The following is a 26,275-nucleotide window of genomic DNA, read 5'->3' on the forward strand; positions in this document are numbered from 1 at the left end:
GTAACATACTCCAAAAGCTATGGTCAGCAAACAGCTTTTAAAACATGAATGGAAAAATGTATTATGGTCTGATGAAACCAAGGTTGCACTATTTGGCACAATTCCAAATGTACTACAGGCAGTCCCCAGGTTACGTACGAGATAGGGACTGTAAGTTTGTACTTAAGTTGAATTTGTATGTAAGTCAGAACAGGTATATTATTTTAATAAATGCTGTTGTTGACTAACTGTAACCAAGTGCTCTGCCAATGAATGATGGAGTTCTCTTTCTGACCTTTTTATTATTTCTACTTTATTTTCAATGGTGATGGTTTTTCTCTTCTTACTGTATCACCAGCACTTGCATCATATTTGTGTTTCATAGACATTCTTGAAGGGTGAAGACAAAAGGTTAAGAAGAGCTCTTCTGCACAGCGCTATACAGTATACGCTATTACAGCGGGAAGGCACCTGTCAACACGTCTGAAGTACTGACAAGAGACAACTTCTTGCTATGTGCGTAACAGTACAAGCAGGCTTGCTATTGAGAATGACTGGGGGCGGCGACAGGGGGTTCATCACCAGCCTACCTCACACTCACTTCCACTACAGTGCCTGCAGCGTCTGTCCACCGAGAACGAACACGGTGCGGCCAAATGCGGGTAGTGAATAACCCAACCCCAATTCAACAGGCAGCCATCCGAGGCACACTACAATGCTACCACCGCTGCCCCGTTCACCCTCAATGGCCTCCGTTCAGCCGCAACCGGATCACCGCTTACAGCATGTAATACTACATGTTTCTTTATGTCACTGTATCTGGACAGTACTGTTATGAGTTTTATTCACATGTGCATGTTAACTGTGGCACACAGAGGCTCAGCAGTTAGAATTGCTGACCAAGCATTGGATTAGATAGCCAAAGACAACTGGAGGCTTGTATAGTCAGCTTAAACACAGGTTAGGGTATTTCTGTCCTCTATCAGCACAAACCTTCTTTCCTTCTTGGGAGAATGAGAATCGACATGTAAGCACTATGATATTTCTGTATTTTGTGGGAGAGGAATTCAGCCCTTGTTCGGAGACGGAGAAGACCAGCAGATGAAGCAAGAACCATATAAAAGGTCTGGACAGTGGCCAGACCCTTCGAGGCTGTGCCAACAATAGGTGTTGGAAACCCTCCCAGCGTAGGGACGGAAAAAATGGCTGACTGTGTTGATCCAGATTCCCACCTGGATAAAGTCTGTCCATATGCCTCCCCGTCTGTAACTGCGTAAAACGTCAGTAAATGTAAGCTAAAAGATATTTTGTCTCATGTGATTCTTGTACCGCCGTAATCACTATGGGAGGGATATCGCCTTTTCTGGTATATTATGATATTGTTTAATTATTTAATAAGCCACAATATTAAAAGAACACATTTCCAAGAGAGCTAATGCCTCTGCAGGAAACATAATGGCGTAGTCGGCAGGATTGTGGCTACATTAATAATTATATTATTATATATTAATTATAATATTTTATATATATATTAAACATATGCTTACACTGATGAATGGGAGGCTCGGTAATAATATTTGATATATATATTTCGGGATTGGTTGCGCGCGGTCATGGACTCCGGCCGAGAATTAAAACTGCCTTAACATGCCTGGCCTGATTAATTTATCCCATCAAAAGACAAGAGGCGGACTTGTCAAACTCGGCACAGTGCATGAGGCTGGAAAGAAAGCCCGACATCTGTCGGCGAATCGTGGTAGCGTCTGGTACCTACGGTATGAGTGAACTTTAAGGTTGGACTTTTAAGTTTAACGCATAAGTGGGACTAAAATTGGACAAAATAAATGGAATACAACAAGATTGAAACTGATGGCACGAGACTGGCTGTCCAGTAAAATGAAACGGCACTCACAGGGGCAGCACAGATTAATTAATGGCCGTCGAAGCCCAAAATCTACCTAGAAAAGTAAATGCCGTGTTGGGAAACACGTATTTACAATAAATTACATCGCTAGCCTTTAGAAAACAATATTGAAGGCTATAAAGAACGGGCGTTATTGTATATTAGTTGCGGCAGGCAGACAAGACATGCAGGCAGTGCACTCACCTTGCCGTTTGCGTGGTAATCCAGCGGAGCTGAAAAAAACTTAAAGATGAAGTCAAAGCAACAGCGATAGAATCTATAACGTCTCAATCACGATCGCTAAAATAATTTGTAGAAATCTTTAATGGCATCCAAGCAGCTCGATGCAAAAATACAAGCTTCGTCCACGTGTTACAAGCAGTCTAAAAGACGCCAGCTGTTTCTATCAGTCTACCTACAAGGGTAAAGGTTAAAGGTTTTGGCAAAACCCCCACCTATTTTGGTACTTTTAAGAAATTGCCGTGTGTTTAAACACACAGAAATAATTAAATTACCTTTTAAATATAGCTTAAATAACGAACATACTTTATAAGCTAATGTTTAAAAAGAATTTGTAAAACGGTGTACACATATAGCTAAAATGCAAAAGAGCTCGAACAACAAAGTGGAAAAAGAATAAATACATTTGGGGTTAAAACTTACAATAAGAACAATTGGTTTAAAGCAAATCAAAAAAGAATGTCTCCACTTTTGTTTAAAACTTATAAACGTGCAAAACATTTTTTCTTTTAAACCCTGATCAAGTTTAAAGGAAAAATACTCTTTAATAATACTAAATAATAAGGGAGACAAGTTCTCACGGATATGTAGCATGTGCCCGATTGTGCATGAATGGAGGTTATGTATTTTGGGAACTCTTAAGGGAATGTATGGTGGCGCAGTGGTTAGCACACTTGCCCGGTGATATGAGATAAAGGTTCAAGCATGTATGTTTTCCTTGTTAAGTCAGAATATTCTTTGTGACCGCATAACTTTTTCTGGGAACACTTTCTTGTTGTGGAATTGTGCTGCGTGATTTCCTCGCGTGGATTTTCTTGTTGTCGCAGAATTTACGGATCGCCAACGGGTAATACGTTACCCTCGTTTGACGCTGAGTCGTGATGTTCGCCACGAAAATTCCATGATCTGGAAAATAGCGTGTATGAAACTGAGGTAAGAAGCATTCCTAATATTTTCAGTAATATCAGCTTGCGGCCTGAGATGTTGTTTGATTAATAATAAGCATGAAGGAAAAGACGTGCTTAAGTATGTTGCATGGTGAAACCCTATAGATAAACAAAAAAGCACAACCTCGAGTGAGTTTATAGCACGTGTGCTAGAAATCGAGAACTTTATTCTGTGAATGAAGTATTGTTGTAAAAGAGAACGTGAGTATGTGAATACATGTGAAAGAATGAAGCAATTGCCAAATACTGTGTGTAAGAAATGACTGAAACGAGTGAAGGTTGATTGTCTGTTCTCTAGTGAACGAATTTCTGCTTTAGCTAAGTAATTCTACTTGGACATGAAGCAGAGTTTAGAATCTAGAAAAGAAAATAAAAGACGAATAAATTATTTTTATTCAGAGTCTGGGGTGGCAGATGCGTGTTTATGTCATTTGTACGTCTGTCTTTCTATGTTCGTCAGCTGACTAAGAATGTTAAACTGTAGAAATGGGAGACGTCCCATATAAGAATATTCAAAGTTAAATGTAATACATGTGAATATCAATAGTGATCATGACTGGTGATTGATAACACAATCTGTGCCTGGTCTGTTTTTTGAAGCCTGCAAACAGATGCAGAGTTTAAATAACGCCATGACTTATTGACCTCGACGAATCTCAGAATAGCTTGTAACATGGTCAGTTAAAGAGAAGAATTTTCAAATCTGAATTTCATGAAAAGTGTTATAAGCATAAAAGTTGCATTTAAAATCTATAGATGTTCTTGTTCTCCAGATTCAGCAAATCCAGTGACCAACGGATGGAAAACAAACTATGTTTTATACAAGTTGCAAAAAATAGCTTAATAGCAAGTTTGGGCATAGCAATTAGAAATAATCTAATCGTAGGATAGTGAATATTTATCAATCATAAATTAATGAATAGCAGCTATTAGAATAATTTTCTTGCATGCTGATTTAGTGCAAGTGTTAAATGTTTTAATGACAATATGCAAACAATGAACACTAGACTGATTTCATTCTTTGAAAGAACAGTATAGAGGGTTTACATATTTTGATGTATGACAAATGATTATTATTATTATCACTTCAGTAATTACAGACTGTATTAGAATTGAAATACATTTATTGATTTGTCTCTGTAAGTGATTAATTTTAGGAAGAGTTGTTATTGCATCAATGTATTTAGGTTAATGCTCAGTGATAATGCACATAGCAAAATGGATTATTCAGTTATACATTAGAACCATTGTATATAACATCCTGTTATAAGTTAAGACACTTGGATAACTGAGGCAATGTGTTAATTTTGTGTAATGTATGATCCTACTGAAGAAACATTGTCACTAGCATAGTTTAAATGTATTACTCTATTTCTTGCTGTTATTTTATGAGACTGAACTGGGGTCTAGAATTGTCATTTATAATGCTGCATTTGTATGATACATATGATTGGGAAATAATTGCTTTATGTTATGTATTTGCTCTACCTTCCACCCTTCGCTAGTTTAGCATAGCAAGTAGCTTAAGTTTATCCACTAAATTTAGTGGTTAAAGCCTCTCCATTCAGTGGTAAAGTTTCATGAATGAAGTAACAGGTGGTGTATACACAAACGAAGATTTACAGAGACTGTACTGCGCTAATGACTTTTAATCTGTTGCACATACCTGAGAATAGCTGGTGAAGAAACACTTGCTTTCCAGAGGAACGGAGTAAAGAACTAAAGAAAGATTGCAAGTCCAGCTACTCAGATTTGATGCCATGAACTAAGACAAGTTTTATGGACTGTGGCAGGGACAGGCTGTGGCCACTGAGGTGATGTGACAGCTGTTGAAGGCTCCCATGAATGACCACTGAATACAGTGCAAGCTTAGAGGGAAGTGAACCTCTGCTAAAAGGGACAGTCACCATGTGTTCATCTTATTAGCTCCCTAATGGCAAAAGGACTGTTTACTTTCTGTTCCAGTAACAACAAACTTTAGTGCCTTGAAGCAGTCACACTTTGTTCAGACGGATCTGCAAAGTTACCAATCTGCAAAGCCACCAAGAAAGAGACTTTGTTAACAAACCACTGAGTTGGACAAGGAATATATATATATATAGCAAGTCTAGGAATATACTTGAAACTATTATAGAAGGGCTCAAAGGTATGAGGATATGCATGATTTATCAATGATGTGAACTTGTAAATTGGTAACTTGGAATAGAACATCTGATAGTGAAGTTGGGGAGGATAACAGATAGTGAATGAACAATTATGCAATAATACTAGTTAAGAACAATTAATAATCATAGCAATGAAGCTAGAATAGCATCTGAGTTATGTTACTATTGTAACTCATAAAGGGATCAGACATCAAAGGGTGGGCACATCTAGCAACATATTGAAGCTAGAAATGATAGAGTGCCAAAGAATAATCCATCAAGATGCTATATAGGATTGTAATATAATTTGATGCTATGACACCCACTGCATGAATTCAGTAATATGTAGACACAACACAGACTATGTAAGAAATAACAGGGCAAAAATCTCCACTAACACCATTGATGAGATATCACTACTTGATAACAGCATGTTAAATGTAATTGTTTGTCCATGTTTACGCTGGTTTTAGATGAATGGTACAGAAGCTATAGTGATACTACATCTCACATGTCCAAAATGACTTGAAATATTGACACTGTGATGGGGGATCAAGTACCTTTTGTTTTGTGGATATGACTTTCAAATATTGTTTTTTGTCACAGATCCAGTGACAAAGGGTGGCTTGTAATACTACATGTTTCTTTATGTCACTGTATCTGGACAGTACTGTTATGAGTTTTATTCACATGTGCATGTTAACTGTGGCACACAGAGGCTCAGCAGTTAGAATTGCTGACCAAGCATTGGATTAGATAGCCAAAGACAACTGGAGGCTTGTATAGTCAGCTTAAACACAGGTTAGGGTATTTCTGTCCTCTATCAGCACAAACCTTCTTTCCTTCTTGGGAGAATGAGAATCGACATGTAAGCACTATGATATTTCTGTATTTTGTGGGAGAGGAATTCAGCCCTTGTTCGGAGACGGAGAAGACCAGCAGATGAAGCAAGAACCATATAAAAGGTCTGGACAGTGGCCAGACCCTTCGAGGCTGTGCCAACAATAGGTGTTGGAAACCCTCCCAGCGTAGGGACGGAAAAAATGGCTGACTGTGTTGATCCAGATTCCCACCTGGATAAAGTCTGTCCATATGCCTCCCCGTCTGTAACTGCGTAAAACGTCAGTAAATGTAAGCTAAAAGATATTTTGTCTCATGTGATTCTTGTACTGCCGTAATCACTATGGGAGGGATATCGCCTTTTCTGGTATATTATGATATTGTTTAATTATTTAATAAGCCACAATATTAAAAGAACACATTTCCAAGAGAGCTAATGCCTCTGCAGGAAACACAGCATTACCAGCCGTGTGCTGGGCAGGCAGTGAAACGGCCCCCTCCACTCCATCCAGCCTGCGTCCAGTCAGGAGCAGTAGCTGCAGCGGCATAGGGGGCGGCAGCAAACCATCATCCTGCACAAGAGCGATAGCTGTGGCGCTGGTGTCTGGACCAAGGGTCACCACTTGCTGCCAGGAGCTGCCCGAGGTCCACTACACTGCGCGAGCAGCGAAATCACCCCCCTCCAGCCACCGCTTGCACCAGACGGAGCGGCAGTTACTGAGGCGCATATGTTGCAGCCAAGGCCTCGTTCATAAGTCATAGGTCAGATGTCCATAACCTGGGGACTACCTGTATATGCTTGGCTCAAAAATAACACAGCATAACATCAACAGAATACCATACACACAGTGAAGCATGGTGGAGGCAACACAATACTTGGGGCTACTTTTCTTTTCAAGATGGATGGAATCAATAATAGCTCCAAGTATCAGTCTATTGTTGCACAAAACCTTCAAACTTTTGCTAGAAATCTGAAGATGAAAAGGAAGTTCACCTTTCAGCATGACAACGACCCAAAAATAGGATCAACGTTCTGGAATGATCCAGCCAGAGCCCAGACCTTAATCCATTTGAAAATCTGTGGTGCGCTACAAAGGGAGCTGTGCACAGGAGATGCCATCATAATTTGACAGATCTGGAAATTTTTTTGCAAGGAGGAGTGTGCAAAAATCACCAAGTCCATTTGTGCCAAAATGATAGACCCTTACCCAAAAAGACTTGAGTGCTGTAAAAAAATCAAAAGGTGTTTTAACTAAGTATTAGTTTAGGGGGTGTGTAGACTAAGGCAACCAGATTTTTGTATGTTTTCTTTTTCCTTTTTCCACTAAACAGTTTCTGATTGGTTTCCATATTTGTATAGATTGTAATTTTGCAATAAAGGTGGAATACATTTTGATAGGTTTTCTCTTGGTTTCATTTTTTTAATCACACAAAACCTGTTATTTTGGCAAGTGTACGTAGATGTTTAATATCCACTGTATCTCTACTAATAAGAGTGAGGCAGGGCAAGAATGTCTTTCACTTAAGGCAGAGCACAACCTGCTTGATATGCCTGAATATTGGTCATACTGCTTAACAAAGGCAGGGTAGCAACATTATACACCTTACCTCAGGGGTTCTCAACGTCGGTCCTGGGGACCCCCTGTCGCTGCAGGTTTTTGTTCCAACCAGCTTCTGTTTTTAATTTAACTCCTTGGCTAATTAAATGAACTGATATTTCCCAATTTCTGTGTTTAAGGAACAATATATTAATTAGAAAACTAAGTTTGCTAAAAAAAAAAAAAATTCAAATGTACCAAGCAGTTAAGAATAATGTATTTTATTTTCTTTTTAACAGTATTTGTCTTGATATTCATTCTACTTTTCAAGGTGTTCTAATTGTTAAATTAATCCATTATTTACTAATTAGTGGGTCTGACGCTAAAGTAGTTGCAGCTTTTGATTATTCAGTGTTGTTTGCCAGTGCGTCCGATCTGCTTGTTTTAAGTTGTCATTATTAAGATACAATGAAGGGGGAAAAACTGCACAGAGAAAGGGCAAAGTATAATGAAATCAACAAAAGAAAGTTAAGCATTTAAATCTATAGCAAAAGCAGAAATATTTATAAATGTCTTATAAATGTAAAAATCATGCTGCTATGCTTTTCTTAATGTCAAATAAAAGAAAAAAAAAACAGCTAATTAAATGAGCTCAGTGTTATCAGGTGTTGTCACTGATTAGGAATCTGGTTGGAACAAAAACCTGCAGCCACAGGGGGTCCCCAGGACCGAGTTTGAGAAACACTGCGGATTACCTAAAAGGGACAACACAATTCATACTCTACTTTGACTGGATCATTCAGCTTGTTATGTTCTAAAACTAGAACTCACCTTGCCTTTTTGAGACCAAAGGGGCGGTTCCAGTTGTCCTCGAGGGAGAAGTCCATTCTCTAAGCATGAAAGGAATGCCAGGAGATGCCCTCCTGGAGGGAAGAGTAATGGAGGACGCTGTATCCCATCCTGACTCACGAGAACAAGAGTTCCCCCACAGTCCGCTACAAAAGAGATGATAGACGATAAAATTATTAAACACAAAGGCCTGACAGGACTATACAATAACCTCATGAAGGATGTTACTTACGCTGCTGATGGCAGTGAATGCAGACAATCTGGCTCAAAGGCACAGTGAGGGCATAGTCCCAAAAAATGCTGAAAAACAAATCCAAAGATAGCAGCACATTAGATAGAGAGACAACTGAGAAGAAGTTTGTCCCTTGTACATAGTACCAACAAAACCATTGAAATCTCAATGACTGTTCTAGCAGTACCCATTCTTTGCATTATCAATAGGTCATTACTGAATTGTGCAGTTCCTGCTGCACTAAAAGTGTCAATTATCAGATTATTACATTAAAAATAAATCAGAACTAGACTCACATATACTTAATAATTGTGGACTCACTTTAAATTTATCTTTTCAGTCTGAAATACTTGAAAAAGTAGTTGCTTACAACGCGGCTTCAGTCTTACCTTACACATAATTTATTTGAAAACTTCCAGTCTGGCTTCATACTGATCACAATAGAGAAACAGCACTAACCTTTGTTGTACACAACATTCTAATATCCTCGGATGGAGGAAATTTTAAAGTAATTATATTGTTAGATTTAAGTGCAGCATATGACACAATTGACCATTCTATTTTATTACATAGGCTGGAAAACTATATTGAGCTTTCACTCACTGTCTTTGCCTAGTTTAGTTCTTATTTGTCAAACTAATTTACAGCATATAGAAATGTGCTGAAAGTACTCCATCACTATACTCATAAGTTAAATACTGTGTTCCACAGAGCTCAGTACTTGAATCCTTACAGTTCTGGCTTTACATGCTTCCACTGAGAAGTATGTCAGTAGAAAACATAACATTAATTTTCACTCATATACAGGAGACATTCAAATATATCTTTCTTCTAGTCCAAATCATTTTTACCTAATGGTATCCTTAATTAATTGTATTAATGTGTTAAAGGAGTAGATGGATGAGAACTACTTGTTTCTGAATATAGAAAAAAAATGTTATTTACTAAAGGGAATGTCACAGACCACCATTATATTCTGTCACTTTTAACTCAGTTGGAATCACCATTAGTTTTACTGAATGAGCACACAATTTAGGCATTACCTTTGAAACTAGCGTTTCTTTTAAAACACACATTACAAAACTGTCTAAAACATAATTTTCCAATATTTTTAAGATTGGAAAAATAAGATGTTTCTAGATATGCAAAATACTGAGAAATTATTTCATGCATTTATTTCTAGCAGGAGTGACTAGTAGGAGTGACACCATTCACAGGCTGTTCAATATTTTCTATATGCAGCTTTCAGCTAATTTAAAATGCTGCTGCAAGAATTACAAGAACTAGAAAGTATGACCACATAACTCCTGTTCCCAGTTAACCTTAGAGCTGATTTCCAAATCCTCCTTTTTAAAATATAAAGCCTTAAATGTCCAAGGTCCTGTTTACCTATCTGCACTTATCATTACTTACAAGCCAGAGCATGCATTAAGATCCCAAAAGGCCAGCCTGATTATGATTCCAAGAAGTAGTTAAATAACAATTGGAATTTAAGTTTTTAGGTACAGGGCCCTAAAGATCTGGAATGATCCGTCTGCTTATACAAGAGACATCTCTTCAGCATCAGCCTTTAAATCCAAGCTGAACACTCACTACGTTAGTCTAGCATACCATTGTATCCAGCAGGGGTCACTCTTTCTCCCCTGGGAGGTGTTTCTTGATGCAGAATTGACTAGATCCAATACCATTCCTTTTGTACCCATGGTGGAAAATAATTACAAGGGAGAGAAATATGGTACAAAAAGAGGTATATGTATTTAACTTTCTTTAAAAGATAATATTAATTCCCAGAATATAATGCATAATCCTGTACACATATGTATACAGGCCAGAGAGAAGCAAAGAGACATCACAGCCTAGTGAGAGAATCCTAACACACAGATATCCCATCCAGCAGTGAGGAATGTCAGGAGCATAGTGAGACACTTCTGATGTTTTGTTGGATACTTGTCATTATAAACACTCACATAATTACATATTCATAGAATTCATGTCAGATATGGGAGACTACCAGAAAAAACGGCTGGTATTAATACCTTCACAGATTCTGGGATTTTTTTGCTAACATCAGCACCTTTTAAAATAACCTGCTTGTGTCCTTCACATGTTTTCTGCCGGTCTCCCTAACCTAACTTATGGATGTCATTTGTCAATCTCCCTGGCAGTCTCTCTCAGCTGAATTGCATGGCTTTGTGAAATAAATTTCACAAATTACATTTGGCACAAATAACCTTGTTACAGCCGTGATTAGAGCTGTTGATTAGCTGTGCATACTACATCTATGTTTGATTGTCATTTGTACAAAAATACAAGTAATACAATAAATTATAAACTCCTACCAACCCTCTTATATTCAATTTCACTTCTCTGTATTTTATTGTGACATTTGGTGCCATTGCTCTACTATCAAGCTGTTCTCCTGCACATGGAAAAGTAATCTGAGATACTGGGAACCTTTCTAAGCATTGGATGGAAAGATTCTGTTATTAGACAACCCTTGAATGCCCAGGAGGGGGTGTGTGACTAGTTGGCCTAGGTTTATAGAACAGGAAATGTGTCTGATTTTGTCTCTTACAATTGACAATAGATTCGGCAGAGGTTTATTTTCTCCCAGGATACTAGTGTTTTTGTTTTCCTGTTCTCTGTTGTCAACTGGCCATAGTTCAATAATTAATGGATTGATATTGCTGTTTCCATTTAGGTTAATCAGTTGCAAAATGCTTTGTTTTCCTGAATTTTATCTGAGAACATATCACAACACTCTGTGCCTGCCCTCAGTAAACAGCATTATACTAAAAATAAAATTTCTTTAAACCACATCTAATCAAATTTTCTTTTAATTTTTGTCTACTTTGACAACAGTTCAAAGCTGTGAGTCTTTCAGAATTTTGATGTTCCAGTGAGCAGAATTTAAAAAATTGAATATAAATTAGAAATAAATGAATACTATAATTTCTAACTCTGAAAAACCCAACAAAGAGCAATAGTAAAATTATTTTAGTAATTTAGCAATTTAGTAAAAAAATAAGGTATAGTGCTATATTTTTTGCATGTGATAATCTACTTCAAACACCTCTTGGTGATTTTTGCCTGTGGCTACTTGACCATTTCATCAGTTGCAATGAGCTTTTGTATCTCTGTAACTCTTGGCAATTTCACCCTTTAGAGATTCCATCTTTCATTGAACTGGGGAGAGGAGTTCCCTTGGTGATCATCCCTGTCAAGAGAGGATTCCTGCCTTGCACCAGGATAGGTTCTGGTTTCTTGCAACCTTGAATTGGATTAGGCTTAGAATGCTCAGAGCTGTTTTAAATATTAACAGATGATTCAGCAGTCCTCTTGATCTTTAGGATAAGTCAGTAATTGTTGTAGTACATTAGAACAAAAGACCAAAAATAATTAAAGATTTACATATAAGTGCTCTAACATCACTACCAGTGGAAAAGTTTCAGCAGACTGCATTAAAACATCCCCTACAACAGGTTACACATACTACCTAATATATCTATCAAACAGTAAAAGATGTTAATGATGCTTTATTAGAAATATCGAACATCTTAACATCTAGAAGAAACTTCCTACTGTAAAATCTTCATTTTGTTTACAGGACTAAGCACTGATTTAAATATTATCTTGCTGCATCTGCTAATTGAGAAGATGACAGAAGAGAGTTGTGCAAATGACATTCAACTATACATTTTTATACTTGCTGTTATTAATTAATTAATACCAGAAATTATCATGTTGGCATGGAATAACTGAAAATGTTACAGTTCTGTTGGTGATTCTAAATTGGTTGCAAAGGAGTGTGAATGTGGGTACATATGTTAATGGACAGCAGTGGACTGGCTCATCTTTCACAGTTGCTTCCTGCATTGAGCCCAGTGCTGCCAAGACAAGCTTCAACCCACCCTAGCACTCTGAACTGGATTAGGTGGATCGGAGAATGTTATGTGATGTTATCAATAAATAAAAACATAAAGCACAGCAAATTTCACAATTAAGAATAAGATTCCTTAATCTACAAGACCAAAACATTTCCTAACACACTGTATTTATTTCTATTGTCTTTTTTTGTTCATAAAATATTTTACACTGCTTTTTGGAGAAAACCACATTAAATTATCAATTAGAAAAGCATTGATTCCTAGAGCAAAAAGAAAAAATATGAAAAGAAAGTAATATGTGATTCAAATGTTAGTATTTTGGTTAGCTTGTATAACAGTGATAAAAGATCCAAAATTACATTTATAAGAAATAAGCCAAATCCAAAGTGCATATGCTAATTATATTTGTTTTTTACTTATAGGATAAAATATCCTTGGATAAGCTCATTTGATCTTGTCATTTTGATAATGACAGCTTCAAAGAACTCTATAATCCATCCATCCATTTTCTAACCCCCTGAATCCGAATACAGGGTCACGGGGGTCTGCTGGAGCCAATCCCAGCCAACACAGGGCACAAGGCAGGAACCAATCCAGGGCAGGGTGCCAACCCACCGCAGGAACTCTATAATGTTCTGGCTAATGAGTCTTTAGCAGTTTTTGAGTGATTCGGCTAAGTAAGCCTATTATTATTATTATTATTATTGAATACTGTCAAAAATTGAATGTTTATGTTTAGTAATTTGAGGTTTTCTTACCACACACACATACATATGAATACAGGAAAAGAAGAAGCATGCATGCCTATTTATACGAGTCTTCTTGTGGTAAACCACCTGAATCCGCTGCAGTTTGCCTATTGGACAAAGTTTGGAGTGGAGGATTCAATCATCTGTCTGCTCCACAAGGCTTATTCTCACCTGGCAAAAGCTGGCAGCAATGTGAGGATTATGTTTTTATAATTCACTCGTGCCTTCAATAGCTTCCAGCTACCCCGTTGAGGGGTAAACTCAGAGATATGCAGGTGGATGAGCAAAAGTTGTACTGGATATTGGACTGTCGGGCAGACTGCAATTTGTTACTCAGTAAATGTGTTTCTGATACAGATGTGAGCAACACTGGCGCACCAAAAAGAACAGTCCTATCTCATTTCCTCTTCATTTGGTACACCTCAGACCATAAATATAACACTCCAGGAGGCTGATGTATAAATGGTGCATACGCACAAAAATATTGTGTACAAATGTTTCCATTGCTCAATCGCGATGTATAAAACCTAAACTTGGCGTAAAGTTATGCACATTTCCACGGTACCTCATACCCTGGCGTATGCAGGTTCTTTGCTCGGTTTTGCAGACTGGCGGCATCCAGCGTCAAAGCAGTGCTACTGTTCCTGTTTGGTTACCCTTTCTTTTTCAGATCCACATCCCTGACACGGCTTTATAAATACACTGAAATTAACCGAATATTGTTTATTAGTTTAATGCATCTGATTGTAATTAACCAGTAACAATATAATGGTCCACGGAATGGTCAAACTATTCTAAATACAATAGCTGCTTTAGCGTTGTTACTCTCACTGCACCTTCTTCTTTCAGCTGCTCCCGTTAGGGGTTGCCACATCTGATCATCTTTTTCCATATTACTCTCACTGCACCACTCAGAGGATTTATATCACTGTATCTGAGTGGGGAATAAAAGATGTACAGAAGCTGAGAAAGAGAATGATCGGTATACAGCATCAAGCACACGCTGCCTCAGCCATGCTCTCTATTGAACTGCTCTCACACGGCAAACATTTCAAAGCCTTTTCTGTACGGACCTCGCGGTTCAGAAACAGTTTCATCCCAAGAACTATAAACACACTCAATCAATTGCTCCTTGTAGAACTGTTTGTACTTACAAGTACAATTACCTCACTGTAAACTTGCACTACAATTATAATATTGCACAACCTGATCCACTTTATAAAGCGTGTATTTACATATGAGGACGGTATAATTTTAAGATGAAATGCAGCAAAATATGTTTATTATATCATACAGATAAATCTTTGACTTCACTTAAATAAGATATATTGTTAATAATTAAACATGCCAGGACACAGTGCCACAGCACTAGCTAGGAGCTTGCGTTCCGTTCACGGATTGTTCCTGCCTCGTGCTGTATACTTCCTTGTGCTTGCACGACACTGGAAGGATAGATGGATAGAATAATTAAACACGTACTATGAAGATATTTCAATGTTCCTTAAAAGTTTTGAAGAATCGGCGTTCTAAGCTTACAGATGGCTTAACGTCTATTACAGAGCTGATTGTGTGGTGATTGGGTATTTGGAGAAAGAAAAGTAAGGACAGGAATTAGGGGTTAGTACGTTTGAAAGAGACAGTATTGCTACAATAAAGTATTTCATCGAAGGTCGCGCATGGCGCAGCAAGCATCTTGTGTGAGACATGAACAATCACTGCGCCACTGTGTTCCCATGTTTAATAACATGATTTAACTCCTATCATCATGAAAATTATATCATGTATACATCTTAGTATTTTAATTATTCAGAGAGCTGTAATATCACGAATGTAATGGATTCTGTGCCCTGTCGGAGGAAGAGAAAGCCCGGAAGCACGTAGTGATTCACACACAAAAACAAAGCATTTAACATGCTACTTTGGTTACAACGGAATTTGAGAAACTAGTAAATTAAATGATTTTAAGATGAACTTTATGATGTTCTACTTTAATGACAAAATAAACTATGTGATTAAAGTGAAAATCTCGAGATTAAAGTTGACATTTCGTGCTTTTTTCCCCACTGTGTGCCTATTTTTTTTTTCCCTATACCCTAATAAGCTTTCATATGACACTCAGACGGTGGGCTACGACTTGCCTTTTCACAGTGACTTTGATATCTGACAACTTCTTTCTTTATTTTGGGCATTGTGCGACTTTGTGAACTTGAGCTTTCGAGTTTCTCAAACACTCTGCAACTCAATCAACTTCCTTTTGTTGATTATATCACTGTTTAAACCAACAAATAGTACTTTTTTCCTTGCCTCCACTTGGTATTCGCTGAAATTCTTCTATTTTACCCCCGTGCTTTTCACAGAAGGCTGAGCTTAAGGGCTATTTATATTGATTTGCATATTCAAAGAGGCATAATTCTGGGAGGAGTTGGGGCGGGACAGCAGGCGTTTATTAAATTAAGAGAAAAAATAGGAAAGTAAAAAGTAGCCTGTGCACGTTTTTTTTGGAAGAGCACTTCTAACATCCAGAATTCTGCTTTGAAATGAAAACAGAATTAACAAACCACTCAAAACTAGACAATCTGGAGTAACTACGACTTTCTAGAAAAGGTTCCTCTTTCCTGTTTCTCTTTCAGTTTTACTGAAACCAACAAATTTAAACAGTAGGCTGCAATAAGCTAGCACTATATAATAGCTTTATCTCATGACACTGACACTTGGGCCTTGCATCCCAGTTAAACAGGGCAATAAAGCCCACTACCTCTTTTCAAATTCTGAGTCTCCCAGGGTCCCATTCATTAACTGGTTTGGGGTCCACTTCAGTGTTAGGCTTTCAGCAGACTGATGTAGTGACAGATATCCACGGAGCGCTTCCATATCTTCCTTCTGCAGAAAAAAAAAAGACTAGTCAAAATATTATCAAATGTAGATTTTTTTAAACTTACATAGCATACAGTATGTATTTCACAGCAAAAACATTATGTTTTTATCCCATAAGGGTGATGAATAGCAAAAAATACTTAATACATTTTATTTTGCACTATTCATACTAAAGATATAGCATTTTACCAAAAGCCTGCTTTATATTGGGCTTCTTGATTTCTTGATTCTGAATTGCACAGATACAAAACTAGGTTACACTGCACTGAAGTATTAAGTTTTTTTTTTTTAGAATGGAGATCTGTATTATTTTATTAATTTTTCAAAATGAAGCCTATTGTGGATATTCTTATTTCAGGTTCTATGTGTGTTTTTGATGAGAGAATGCATTTTTATATTAGTTTTGTGAACTTGTGCAATTTTGGTATAATATGAATGCACAGCAATATCTGAGCAAATTAAATTGTACTAGGTTGTTAAAAGTGTAGGGAAAGATGAACAAAAGGTAAACTAAAACTGGGGTTTGGACACCTGTAAAAAAGACTAACAAATTTATAAACAGAATTTTAATGCAATGAAAAACAATATAAACGCCACCTAGCACGGTAATTTTTAACTAACAGTCACTCTAAAGCAGCAGCTTAAATAATGAATGTCATGGAAAATGAATTTGACAAAATCATTAAAAGCCATATGTATGCTGCTGACGTAAATTGTATACATGCCACTCACCACTCATATACAAGCCTCTAAATGAATCAATGCACAGCCAAGCTCTGGCTTAGAGAGAAGTCAAACCTCTTGTTTTACTAATAAAGTTCTTCCCATATGATATTAAGTTGTTAGAGGCACCCTTGCAAAACTGACCAATATGTAATCTCTGGAACATGACATATACATTACCAGTCAAAAGTTTTAGAACACCTCAGTTTTCCAGTTTCCCTTGAAATTTAATTAGTTGAAATGCAATGAATGACCGAATATGGTGAAATGGTAAGCAGTATACTGCCAGAGGTTTAAATTTAAATTTTAGGATAGCAAAAACTGGAAAAAAACAGAAATTTTAGAATATTACAAATGGGCCTTCTTCAGGGAACAACTAATTGGTTCTAACCTAAAGATGCTCTGCAATTGTTAAAGCAAATTAAGCCTTACAAGTTGAAGTAAACAATTTGAAAAGGTGTCCAAACTTCTATTGATTATTTAAAACCCCTCTTTCTGTCTTAAAGCAGAGGTGGAACAGACTGTTGCTACACCCTCTACAACCCAGAAAGTTCTAAATTCCAGTGATAATAGCAAGGAGATGGCAATTAACAAATGAAATGAGACAGAGGATTATTTCCCTTAGAAGTGTAGGCCTTTCATTTAGAGAAATTGCAGTGAGTCAGTGAGTATGGTGTCCTGCACAATCCAAAGGCAATTGGAAACTGAAAGAAACTCTGATAGAAAGAGATCTGGCAGACCAAAAGTCACAACCCAATTAGAAGACGTGTTTGAGGGTCACCAGCTTGTGTGATAGGTGCCTCACTGCACAACAGATTCAAGCACAGCTTAACTGTGGTTGAAAAGAGCAACTCAGTTTCTACTGAGAAAAGGAGAGTTCGTACTGCGGGTTTGACAGTGTGAGTGGCAGTAAGAAACCTATTCCTTAAAGCACAGGTGTCGAACTCTAGTCCTGGAGGGCCGCAGTGGATGCAGGTTTTCATTCTAACCACCTTCTTCATTAGTGACCAGTTTTTGCTGCTAATTAACTTCTTTTGCCTTAGTTTTAATTAACTTGACTCCGCCCCCTTAGTTGTCTCTTTTTCCTTAATTTGCAGCCAAACAATAATGAGACACAAAATAAGCCGCCACATCACACAATATCTGAAAATAAAGAAGGGTGATGGTCTCAGTAAGGTTGATGTCCAAGGTCACCCAAACATCTTGACAGTGTTCTTAGAAAAAACAGAAAAATCAACAATTTTAGAAATGTCTGCTGTGGCAGAATGAGAGCAACAACAAGCCAATTAACAGCAAGAATCAGCTTCTCATTAAGAGATTGGTTGGAGTTTGCTGGTCATCGGTCAGCTTGTTTCACATCTCATTTATATTTGGCTGCCATTTAATGAAGAAAAGAATCAATTCAGAGGACTGAATCCTTAAAAACAGGGCTATTAAAATAGAGGAAAAAGGAGTTAATTAGCAGTGAAAACTGATCACTGATTAGGAAAAGGGTTAGAATGAAAACCTGCAGCCACTGCGGCCCTCCAGGCCTGGAGTTTGACACCCCTGCCTTAAAGGATAAAATAGGGCTTTAATATACCGGCTGTGGACTACTACAGACTGGAATTCTTATGGACCAATGAATCAAAATTTGAAATCTTTGGATCATCCCAAAGGGTGAATGTATGGTTTTTCAGTGTGTGACACCAACTGTCAAACATGGAGGAGGAATTGTGATGGTCTGGGGTTCTTTTGCTGGAAGCAGAGTTGGTAATTTGCATAGAGTGACTGGCATTTTGAACCTAAAGAGTTACCACAGTTTGGCTGTTATATCAGCAAAAGGTGGCTACTTTGATTAATCAAAAATTTGAATTAAATTTTGTACACTTAATGATTTAATTACTTTTTTTTTTTAATGTTCCATTGTTTAATTTGTTCTATGCCAGTGTAATATTGTCCGAATAGTACTTCAGAAGGTGTAGTAACAGAGACAGAGGGTGTTTAAGTAATCAACAGAAGTTGAGACAGCTGTGCAAATTATTTGCTTGAAGTTGCAAGGCTTAATCTACTTTGCTGCAGAACATGTGTAGGATATAATCTCTTAGTTGTAATATTCTGAAATTTTCTTTTTTTCAGTCTTTTCTAACCTAAACTTTAAATTTAAACCTCTGGCAGTATACTGCTTAGCTTTCACCATTTTAGGCTATTTAATGCATTTCAACTGATTAAATTTGAAGAAAACTGAGGTGACGTTTCACCAAGAGTGTATGAATAACCTAAAACATCACCCAGGATTTTTAGGAAATGGATGGCATGCTCATGAATGTCCTAAAAAAAGCAATATATTTTATTTAAAAATTCAATGTGTGCCTGCAAAACCAGATGCTTATCCATATTCAGCAAAAGAATAATTGATTTTGCTTTACTGATCTGAGAGATGTTGTGTACTTGTGCTAACAAAATAAAAATGCAAGTACAATTTTGATTTTTCTTTAAGTAACTGAAGTGCATCAACAATCCTTTTTTATTTTAACACCATTCATGGAGAATGTCATTACAATATGCTTTATGAAGCATTAACTTTTATGTTTGTATTAAAAACATAGCCTGTAAAACTTGTAAAATCAACATGGAGGCATACCAAATGTAACAGGAATAACTTGCAGAACAAAGTGTCATACAGTGACTTTCTGTGAAAGAAAGTAATTAGTTAAATGTTCCAGTCAATGTATGCATTTCTTAGGGCAGGAACACCTCAGTTAATTGTGTGCTCTCCATATAAGATAAATAATGAAGCACAAGATGTTGAGATCAAATTATATTGTTACTTGAATACTGTTTTGTATGCTTTCATGTCCTATAACATATAAAATTATAATGAAATACTGAATTGAGAGAGAGAGAGAGAGAAAGGATCAGAGGATAACAGAAAAAAGGCTAATTCACATAAACCAAGAAAGGTGCACAAAAGGATTTCTAAAGATATGGGCCTCCATTAGCCCACAGTCTGGGAGATGCACAAGTGAAATTTAGCACTAATGTTTCTTTCATTAGGCAGGGAGCATAGATTTTAATTCAGGTTAACATATGGATTGTTAAAACATCACTGATAAGGTATGAAAGTCTCCAAGTTGATACTCTTCACAGCTGTTAGTAAATTCTTCTTTCCACAGAGAATCGTAGCTAAATGGAACAAAGTTCTTAATATGTGAACAAAATTTACTGTTAATCAATTCTAATCCTGAGCTCATGCTGGAGAGATAACTTTAAGGTAACAGCTGGTAGGCTGGTACTAACCTCAATCATACATTTTCAAAACTTCTACATGTCACATCCTTACCTCTTAATCTCAATTAGTTTAAAGTGAAAGGGTTTAACTCCTTCAGTCTTCCCCACAGATCATACCTCTCACTCCTGAAATAAGCCTAGTTGCCCTCTTCTTCTTTGTAATATGGAGCCCAAAAGAGAAAAAAGTAATATAGAGACCAATACAAACTCACTGGCTGCACTAGGACATTGTTCTTGCCATACAGAAGGTGGGTCCTAGAGTTCTGATGCAAAGACTCCACATATTCCCGTGCTGAGGTGGCAAATTTGTCCTCAGACATGTTGCCACTGGACTGTCTTTTTCGGATCTAAGAAGAAAGAAACAAAATATATATGCATATGATTTAGCCTTACCTTAGTGGTATCATTTACAAACAATATTAATTATAAATATAAACTGGCTTTAAATCATATAATTCACAATACTTTGGGGGAAAAAAAATAAAGACCCAAATTCAAAAAATGTCTGTTCATTTTTCCCGGTAGGGTTGTGGTGGAAATAAGCTAAGGATATTTTACATTTCATCAGCAATAGTCCATATCTCTCCATCCTAATTTTTAGGCTATCCCAGACTACCATCCATCCATCCATCCATTTTCTAACCCGCTGAATCCGAATAGGGTCACGGGGGTCTGCTGGAGCCAATCCCAGCCAACACAGGGCACAAGGCAGGAACCAATCCTGGGCAGGGTGCCAACCCACCGCAGGACACACACAAACACACCCACACACCAAGCACACACTAGGGCCAATGTAGAATCGCCAATCCACCTAACCTGCATGTCTTTGGATTGTGGGAGGAAACCGAGCGCCCGGAGGAAACGCACGCAGACACGGGGAGAACATGCAAACTCCACGCAGGGAGGACCCGGGAAGTGAACCCGGGTCTCCTAACTGCGAGGCAGCAGCGCGCCACCGTGCCGCCCCCCAGACTACCAGTGGGATATAATCCTATCTCCTGTACAAAGCAGTGTGTTACTAAATTGACAATAAAATTATACAAAATTGGGCAAATAACAATCATTTGGGAATGCCTAATAAAGCTTATGATTTTGAACTTGCAAGAGCAGCTAAGAATTTTTAAGGTTTAAGACTCAATTTAGGAAGGTTACATTATCATTTAGGAAGATCAGAAAGATAAAAGGTAGCTAGCATTTATAAAAGTCACACAAGACAGTATAACAGGTGTTACACATGTGCGCTTGGAAGACAGCTTATGGGCTCAAATAAATGCACTGTATGTTCCCACCAGACCAGGGGTTGGCACTGCCCTCTAATTCTTTCTCTGAAGACCAGCCGACGAACCCTCAGCCTAAACCCACTATCCATTGTTGCTTGTGACCAGTCAACCTGTATTCATGGGGAGACTGGAAGAAGTATGCCACTTACATAATCAGTTATGAAGGCTCTGTAAGAGCGATGATACTTGGACGAGGCTAGTCTTATAATAAACGCAGTTCCACACACATCACTCCTACTCATTCTTTGGGCTTTGCTATGGACGGAGATATTCCTCCCCAAACTGTCAATGCCATATAACCACCCAGCAGTAAAGGATCATGTGGGGGATTCAGTGCGACAAAGTGGAAGCCGAGACAACACAGCTCGGAAAGTCTGTTGGCAACACGCCGTCCCAGTCGGAAACTCTACCCATTGAAGTCAACCATGATCCTCTTTCCTCTAAGTTTTCAGTTTAAGCTTGGCTGCAGGTTTTCATTCTAACCATCTTCTTAATTAGTGACCAGTTTTTGCTGCTAATAAACTCATTTTTTGGCTTAGTTTTAATTAACATGACTCAGGCACCTTTGTTGTTTCTTTTTGCTTAATTAGCATCCTGACAATAAGAAGACATAAAACAATCCACCACATGACCAAATAACCTGTACTCATCACACAATGGCTGAAAATAAGGAAAGGTCTCAGTAAGGATGATCTCCCAGATCACCAAAACATTTTGTGTAGTTAGAAAGAAAAGAAAAACACAACACAAAATCAACAGTTCAATCAGGTGTTCAACACCCCTGGTTTAGGCAAACGCTGGCCTCCATGAAGCAGGAGCATTGGAATGATGATTCTCTTAAGTTTATGGGAAATGCAATAGCCTCCGTGGATGGCCAACACACAGATCTTGCTATACCTAATGGTCCCCACTTCATCATTAATAATGATGTATTGTACAGTGTAGCTGAAAACGGGGGTTGGGGGGTGAGGTAAATGTTGCTAACCCCACAAACCATCCAGTGGCAGATCTGTAAATTAGCACACACCTACCTCTTGGTGCCCATTTGAGAGACAAGAAAACCATGGAGAGAATTAAGCTTTGATTCTATTGGCCGGGGATTAATGAGGAGGTCCAACATTTTTTTACTTCCTGTGTGGAATGTCATTTACACCAGATTCCTGGAAGGGACCATGCTCCTCAAATTCCCATTCCCTTTATTGACGTCCCATCTGAAAGAATAGGTGTCGACATCATGGGACCCCTCAATCCCTTGGCTCTAGGACATAAAGTATATTCTAGTCCTCGCAGATTACACTACTCACTTCCCAGAAGCTGTCCCTTCAAGAACAGCTTAATTCTAAGACTAATCGCACGGGAACTTGTAGGGGTCTTCATGTGGGTAGGCATCCCTAAGGAAAACTTAACAGATCAAGAGACACCTTTAACTTCGGAAACGTTCAAGGAGGTTGCCAAATTACTCTGAATTCAGCATCTAAAGACCAGAGTGCAGAATGCAGCTGCTAGAATCCTAACTAGGAAAAGAAAATCCGAGCACATTTCTCCAGTTTTGATGTCACTACACTGGTTACTTGTGTGTTTCAGAATTGACTTTAAAATACTGCTTATGGTTTACAAAGCCTTAAATAATCTTGCTCCATCTTATATCGGAATGTCTGACACCTTATATTCCAAATCGTAACCTTAGATCCTCAAATGAGTGTCTGCTTAGAATTCCAAGAGCAAAACTTAAAAGAAGTGGTGAGGCGGTCTTCTGCTGTTATGCACCTAAATCTAGAATAGCCTGCCAATAGGAATTCGCCAGGCTAATACAGTGGAGCACTTTAAAAAACTGCAGAAAACACATTACTTTAACATGGCTTTCTGATAACTTCACCTTCATTTAATCCTGATACTCTGTATATTCAATTCATTATAATAACTATTCATGGTGGCTCTAAAATCTATACTGACCCCTACTCTCTCTTCTGTTTCTTTTCCCGGTTTCTGCGCCATCACCACCTAATCAAAGCACTGTGATGTTCTACATTGATGGATTAAAAGCCAGAAGTCTACATGACCATCATCATCAAGTCCTTCCAAGAGAACCCTAAATACAAAGAGGACTGTTTCATTTATGTTAGGTAGAATGCCCAGAGGGGACTGGGCATTCCCGTGACCTGGAACCCCTGCAGACTTTATTTTTTCTCTCCAGCCATCTGGAGTTTTTTTTGTTTTTCTGTCCTCCCTGGCCATCGGACCTTACTCTTATTTTATGTTAATTAGTGTTGTCTTATTCTAATTCTTACTTTGTCTTTTATTTTTCTTTTCTTCACCATGTAAAGCACTTTGAGCTACATTATTTGTATGAAAATGTGCTACATAAATAAATGTTGTTGTTGTTGTTATTGTTAATCAGACCCTCAAACAAATGCTATGCAAGGTGGTCAACGTAGTCAGGAAGAACTGGGACCAGTTACTCCCTCTCCTTTTTGCTTATCGGGTGGTCCCACAAGCCTTGATGGAGTTTTCCCCTTTAAGTTATTACACTGACGCCAACCCCAGGGATTATTGGACATCCTAAAAGAATGATGGGAGGAGGCCCTCCCATCTAACAACATTCTAGAAAACATCTCACAATTACACGATAGATTTCCAAAGATTGCACCCATTTTAAAAAAGAATATAGAAAAGGCCCAAGAAGCGCAGGCCTGGTGTTGTAACCATGAGATGACATTACAGGAATTTAGACCTGGTGACCGTGGATGGTGTTAGTTCCTACCTCCCACTATAAATTGTTGGCACACCAGCAAGGCCCGTACGAGGATAAGGAGCAAAAAGAAAAGGTCTTGTTGACTATTTAGTTAAACAACCTAATATTCGACCGATTGAACAAGTATGTCATATTAACCTGCTGAAACCATGGAGGGAAAGGGAGGTCAACCCTGTTCTTGTTCAGCCCCGCTCTCTGTTCGCTCAAAAATTATCACTTACAGTGCATCCGCAAAGTATTCACAGCGCATCACTTTTTCCACATTTTGTTATGTTACAGCCTTATTCCAAAATGGATTAAATTTTTTTTCCTCAGAACTCTACACACAACACCCCATAATGACAACGTGAAAAAAGTTTACTTGAGGTTTATGCAAACTTATTAAAAATAAAAAAACTGAGAAATTACATGTACATAAGTATTCACAGCCTTTGCTCAATACTTTGTCAATGCACCTTTGGTAGCAATTACAGCCTCAAGTCTTTTTGAATACGATGCCACAAGCTTGGCCAGTTTCGCCCATTCCTCTTTGCAGCACCTCTCAAGCTCCATCAGGTTGGATGGGAAGCGTCAGTGCACAGCCATTTTAAGATTTCTCCAGAGATGTTCAATCGGATTCAAGTCTGGGCTCTGGCTGGGCCACTCAAGGACATTCACAGTGTTGTCCTGAAGCCACTCCTTTGATATCTTGGCTGTGTGCTTAGGGTCGTTGTCCTGCTGAAAGATGAACCATCGACCCTGTCCGAGGTCAAGAGCGCTCTGGAGCAGATTTTCATCCAGGATGTCTCTGTCCATTGCTGCAGTCATCTTTCCCTTTATCCTGACTAGTCTCCCTTTTCCTGCTGCTGAAAAACATCCCCACAGCAAGATGCTGCCACCACCATGCTTCACTGTAGGGATGGTGTTGGCCTTTTGGCAAACTCCAGGTGGGCTGTCATGTGCCTTTTACTAAGGAGTGGCTTTCGTCTGGCCACTCTACCATACAGGCCTGATTGGTGGATTGCTGTAGAGATGGTTGTCCTTCTGGAAGGTTCTCCTCTCTTCACAGAGGACCTCTGGAGCTCTGACAGAGTGACCATCGGGTTCTTGGTCACCTCCTTGACTAAGGCCCTTCTCTCTCAGTTTAGATGGCCGGCCAGCTCTAGGGAGAGTCCTGGTGGTTTCAAACTTCTTCCACTTACGGATGATGGAGGCCACTGTGCTCATTGGGACCTTCAAAGCAGCAGAAATTTTTCTGTAACCTTCCCCAGATTTGTGCCTTGAGACAATCCTGTCTCGGAGGTCTACAGACAATTTCTTTGACTTCATGCTTGGTTTGTGCTCTGACATGAACTGTCAACTGTGGGAACTTATATAGACAGGTGTGTGCCTTTCCAAATCAGGTCCAATCAACTAAGTTTACCACAGGTGGACTCCAATTAAGCTGCAGAAACATCTCATAGATAATCAGGGGAAACAGGATGTACCTGAGCTCTATATTGACCTTCATATTGACCTTCATGGCAAAGGCTGTGAATACTTATGTACAAGTGATGTCTCAGTTTTTTTTATTTTTAATAAATTTGCAAAAACCTCAGGTAAACTTTTTTTCATGGTGTCATTATGGGGTGTTGTGTGTAGAATTCTGTGGAAAAAAATGAATTTAATCCATTTTGGAATAAGGCTGTAACAAAATGTGGAAAAAGTAATCCGCTGTGAATAATTTCCGGATACACTCTATGGTCCCAATTTGACTCCTGCTCAGAAGCGGGAGCTCAAATCAGTAATCCTGAAGAGGTAGTTGGCAGGACCTTGCTGATTGCACATGACATAATTACTGAACCCGGGGTTATAGTTAGGGAATGCCCCTATCATCTCCCAGAAGCGAAAAATGCCAAAGTGGAACTTGAGATCAAGAGGATGTTAGAACTAGGTGTAATGAAGGTGTTTCACAGTGTTTATTTAGACCTACAGTTTTATCGGTTTGAAGTCATTTATCGCAGAGGCTCCCTCCAAGCCAATGCTGATGTTCTTTCTTGGGTTCACAACCTCTAAATTCGGGCCGCACGACCTGATGGGTCTAGGTTGA

The 26,275-nt window shown here is 38.4% G+C and overlaps 1 protein-coding gene across 2 annotated transcripts in view; it reads right to left on the minus strand.

Moving 5' to 3' along the window:
• sgsm2 (small G protein signaling modulator 2) overlaps positions 1-26,275 on the minus strand; it is a 191,997-nt gene that overhangs the window by 52,193 nt on the left and 113,529 nt on the right. For both annotated transcript variants that reach the window (XM_039757096.1, XM_039757095.1), the window contains exons 7-10: positions 20,388-20,522; positions 16,064-16,188; positions 8,673-8,740; positions 8,423-8,586 (exon numbers count right to left, since the gene is read on the minus strand). In XM_039757096.1, the coding sequence (XP_039613030.1) occupies positions 8,423-8,586; positions 8,673-8,740; positions 16,064-16,188; positions 20,388-20,522 (492 nt within the window). The remainder of the gene's footprint in view (positions 1-8,422; positions 8,587-8,672; positions 8,741-16,063; positions 16,189-20,387; positions 20,523-26,275) is intronic.

Source organism: Polypterus senegalus, chromosome 6 (genome assembly GCF_016835505.1).
Source record: "Polypterus senegalus isolate Bchr_013 chromosome 6, ASM1683550v1, whole genome shotgun sequence".
Classification (NCBI taxonomy): domain Eukaryota; kingdom Metazoa; phylum Chordata; class Cladistia; order Polypteriformes; family Polypteridae; genus Polypterus; species Polypterus senegalus.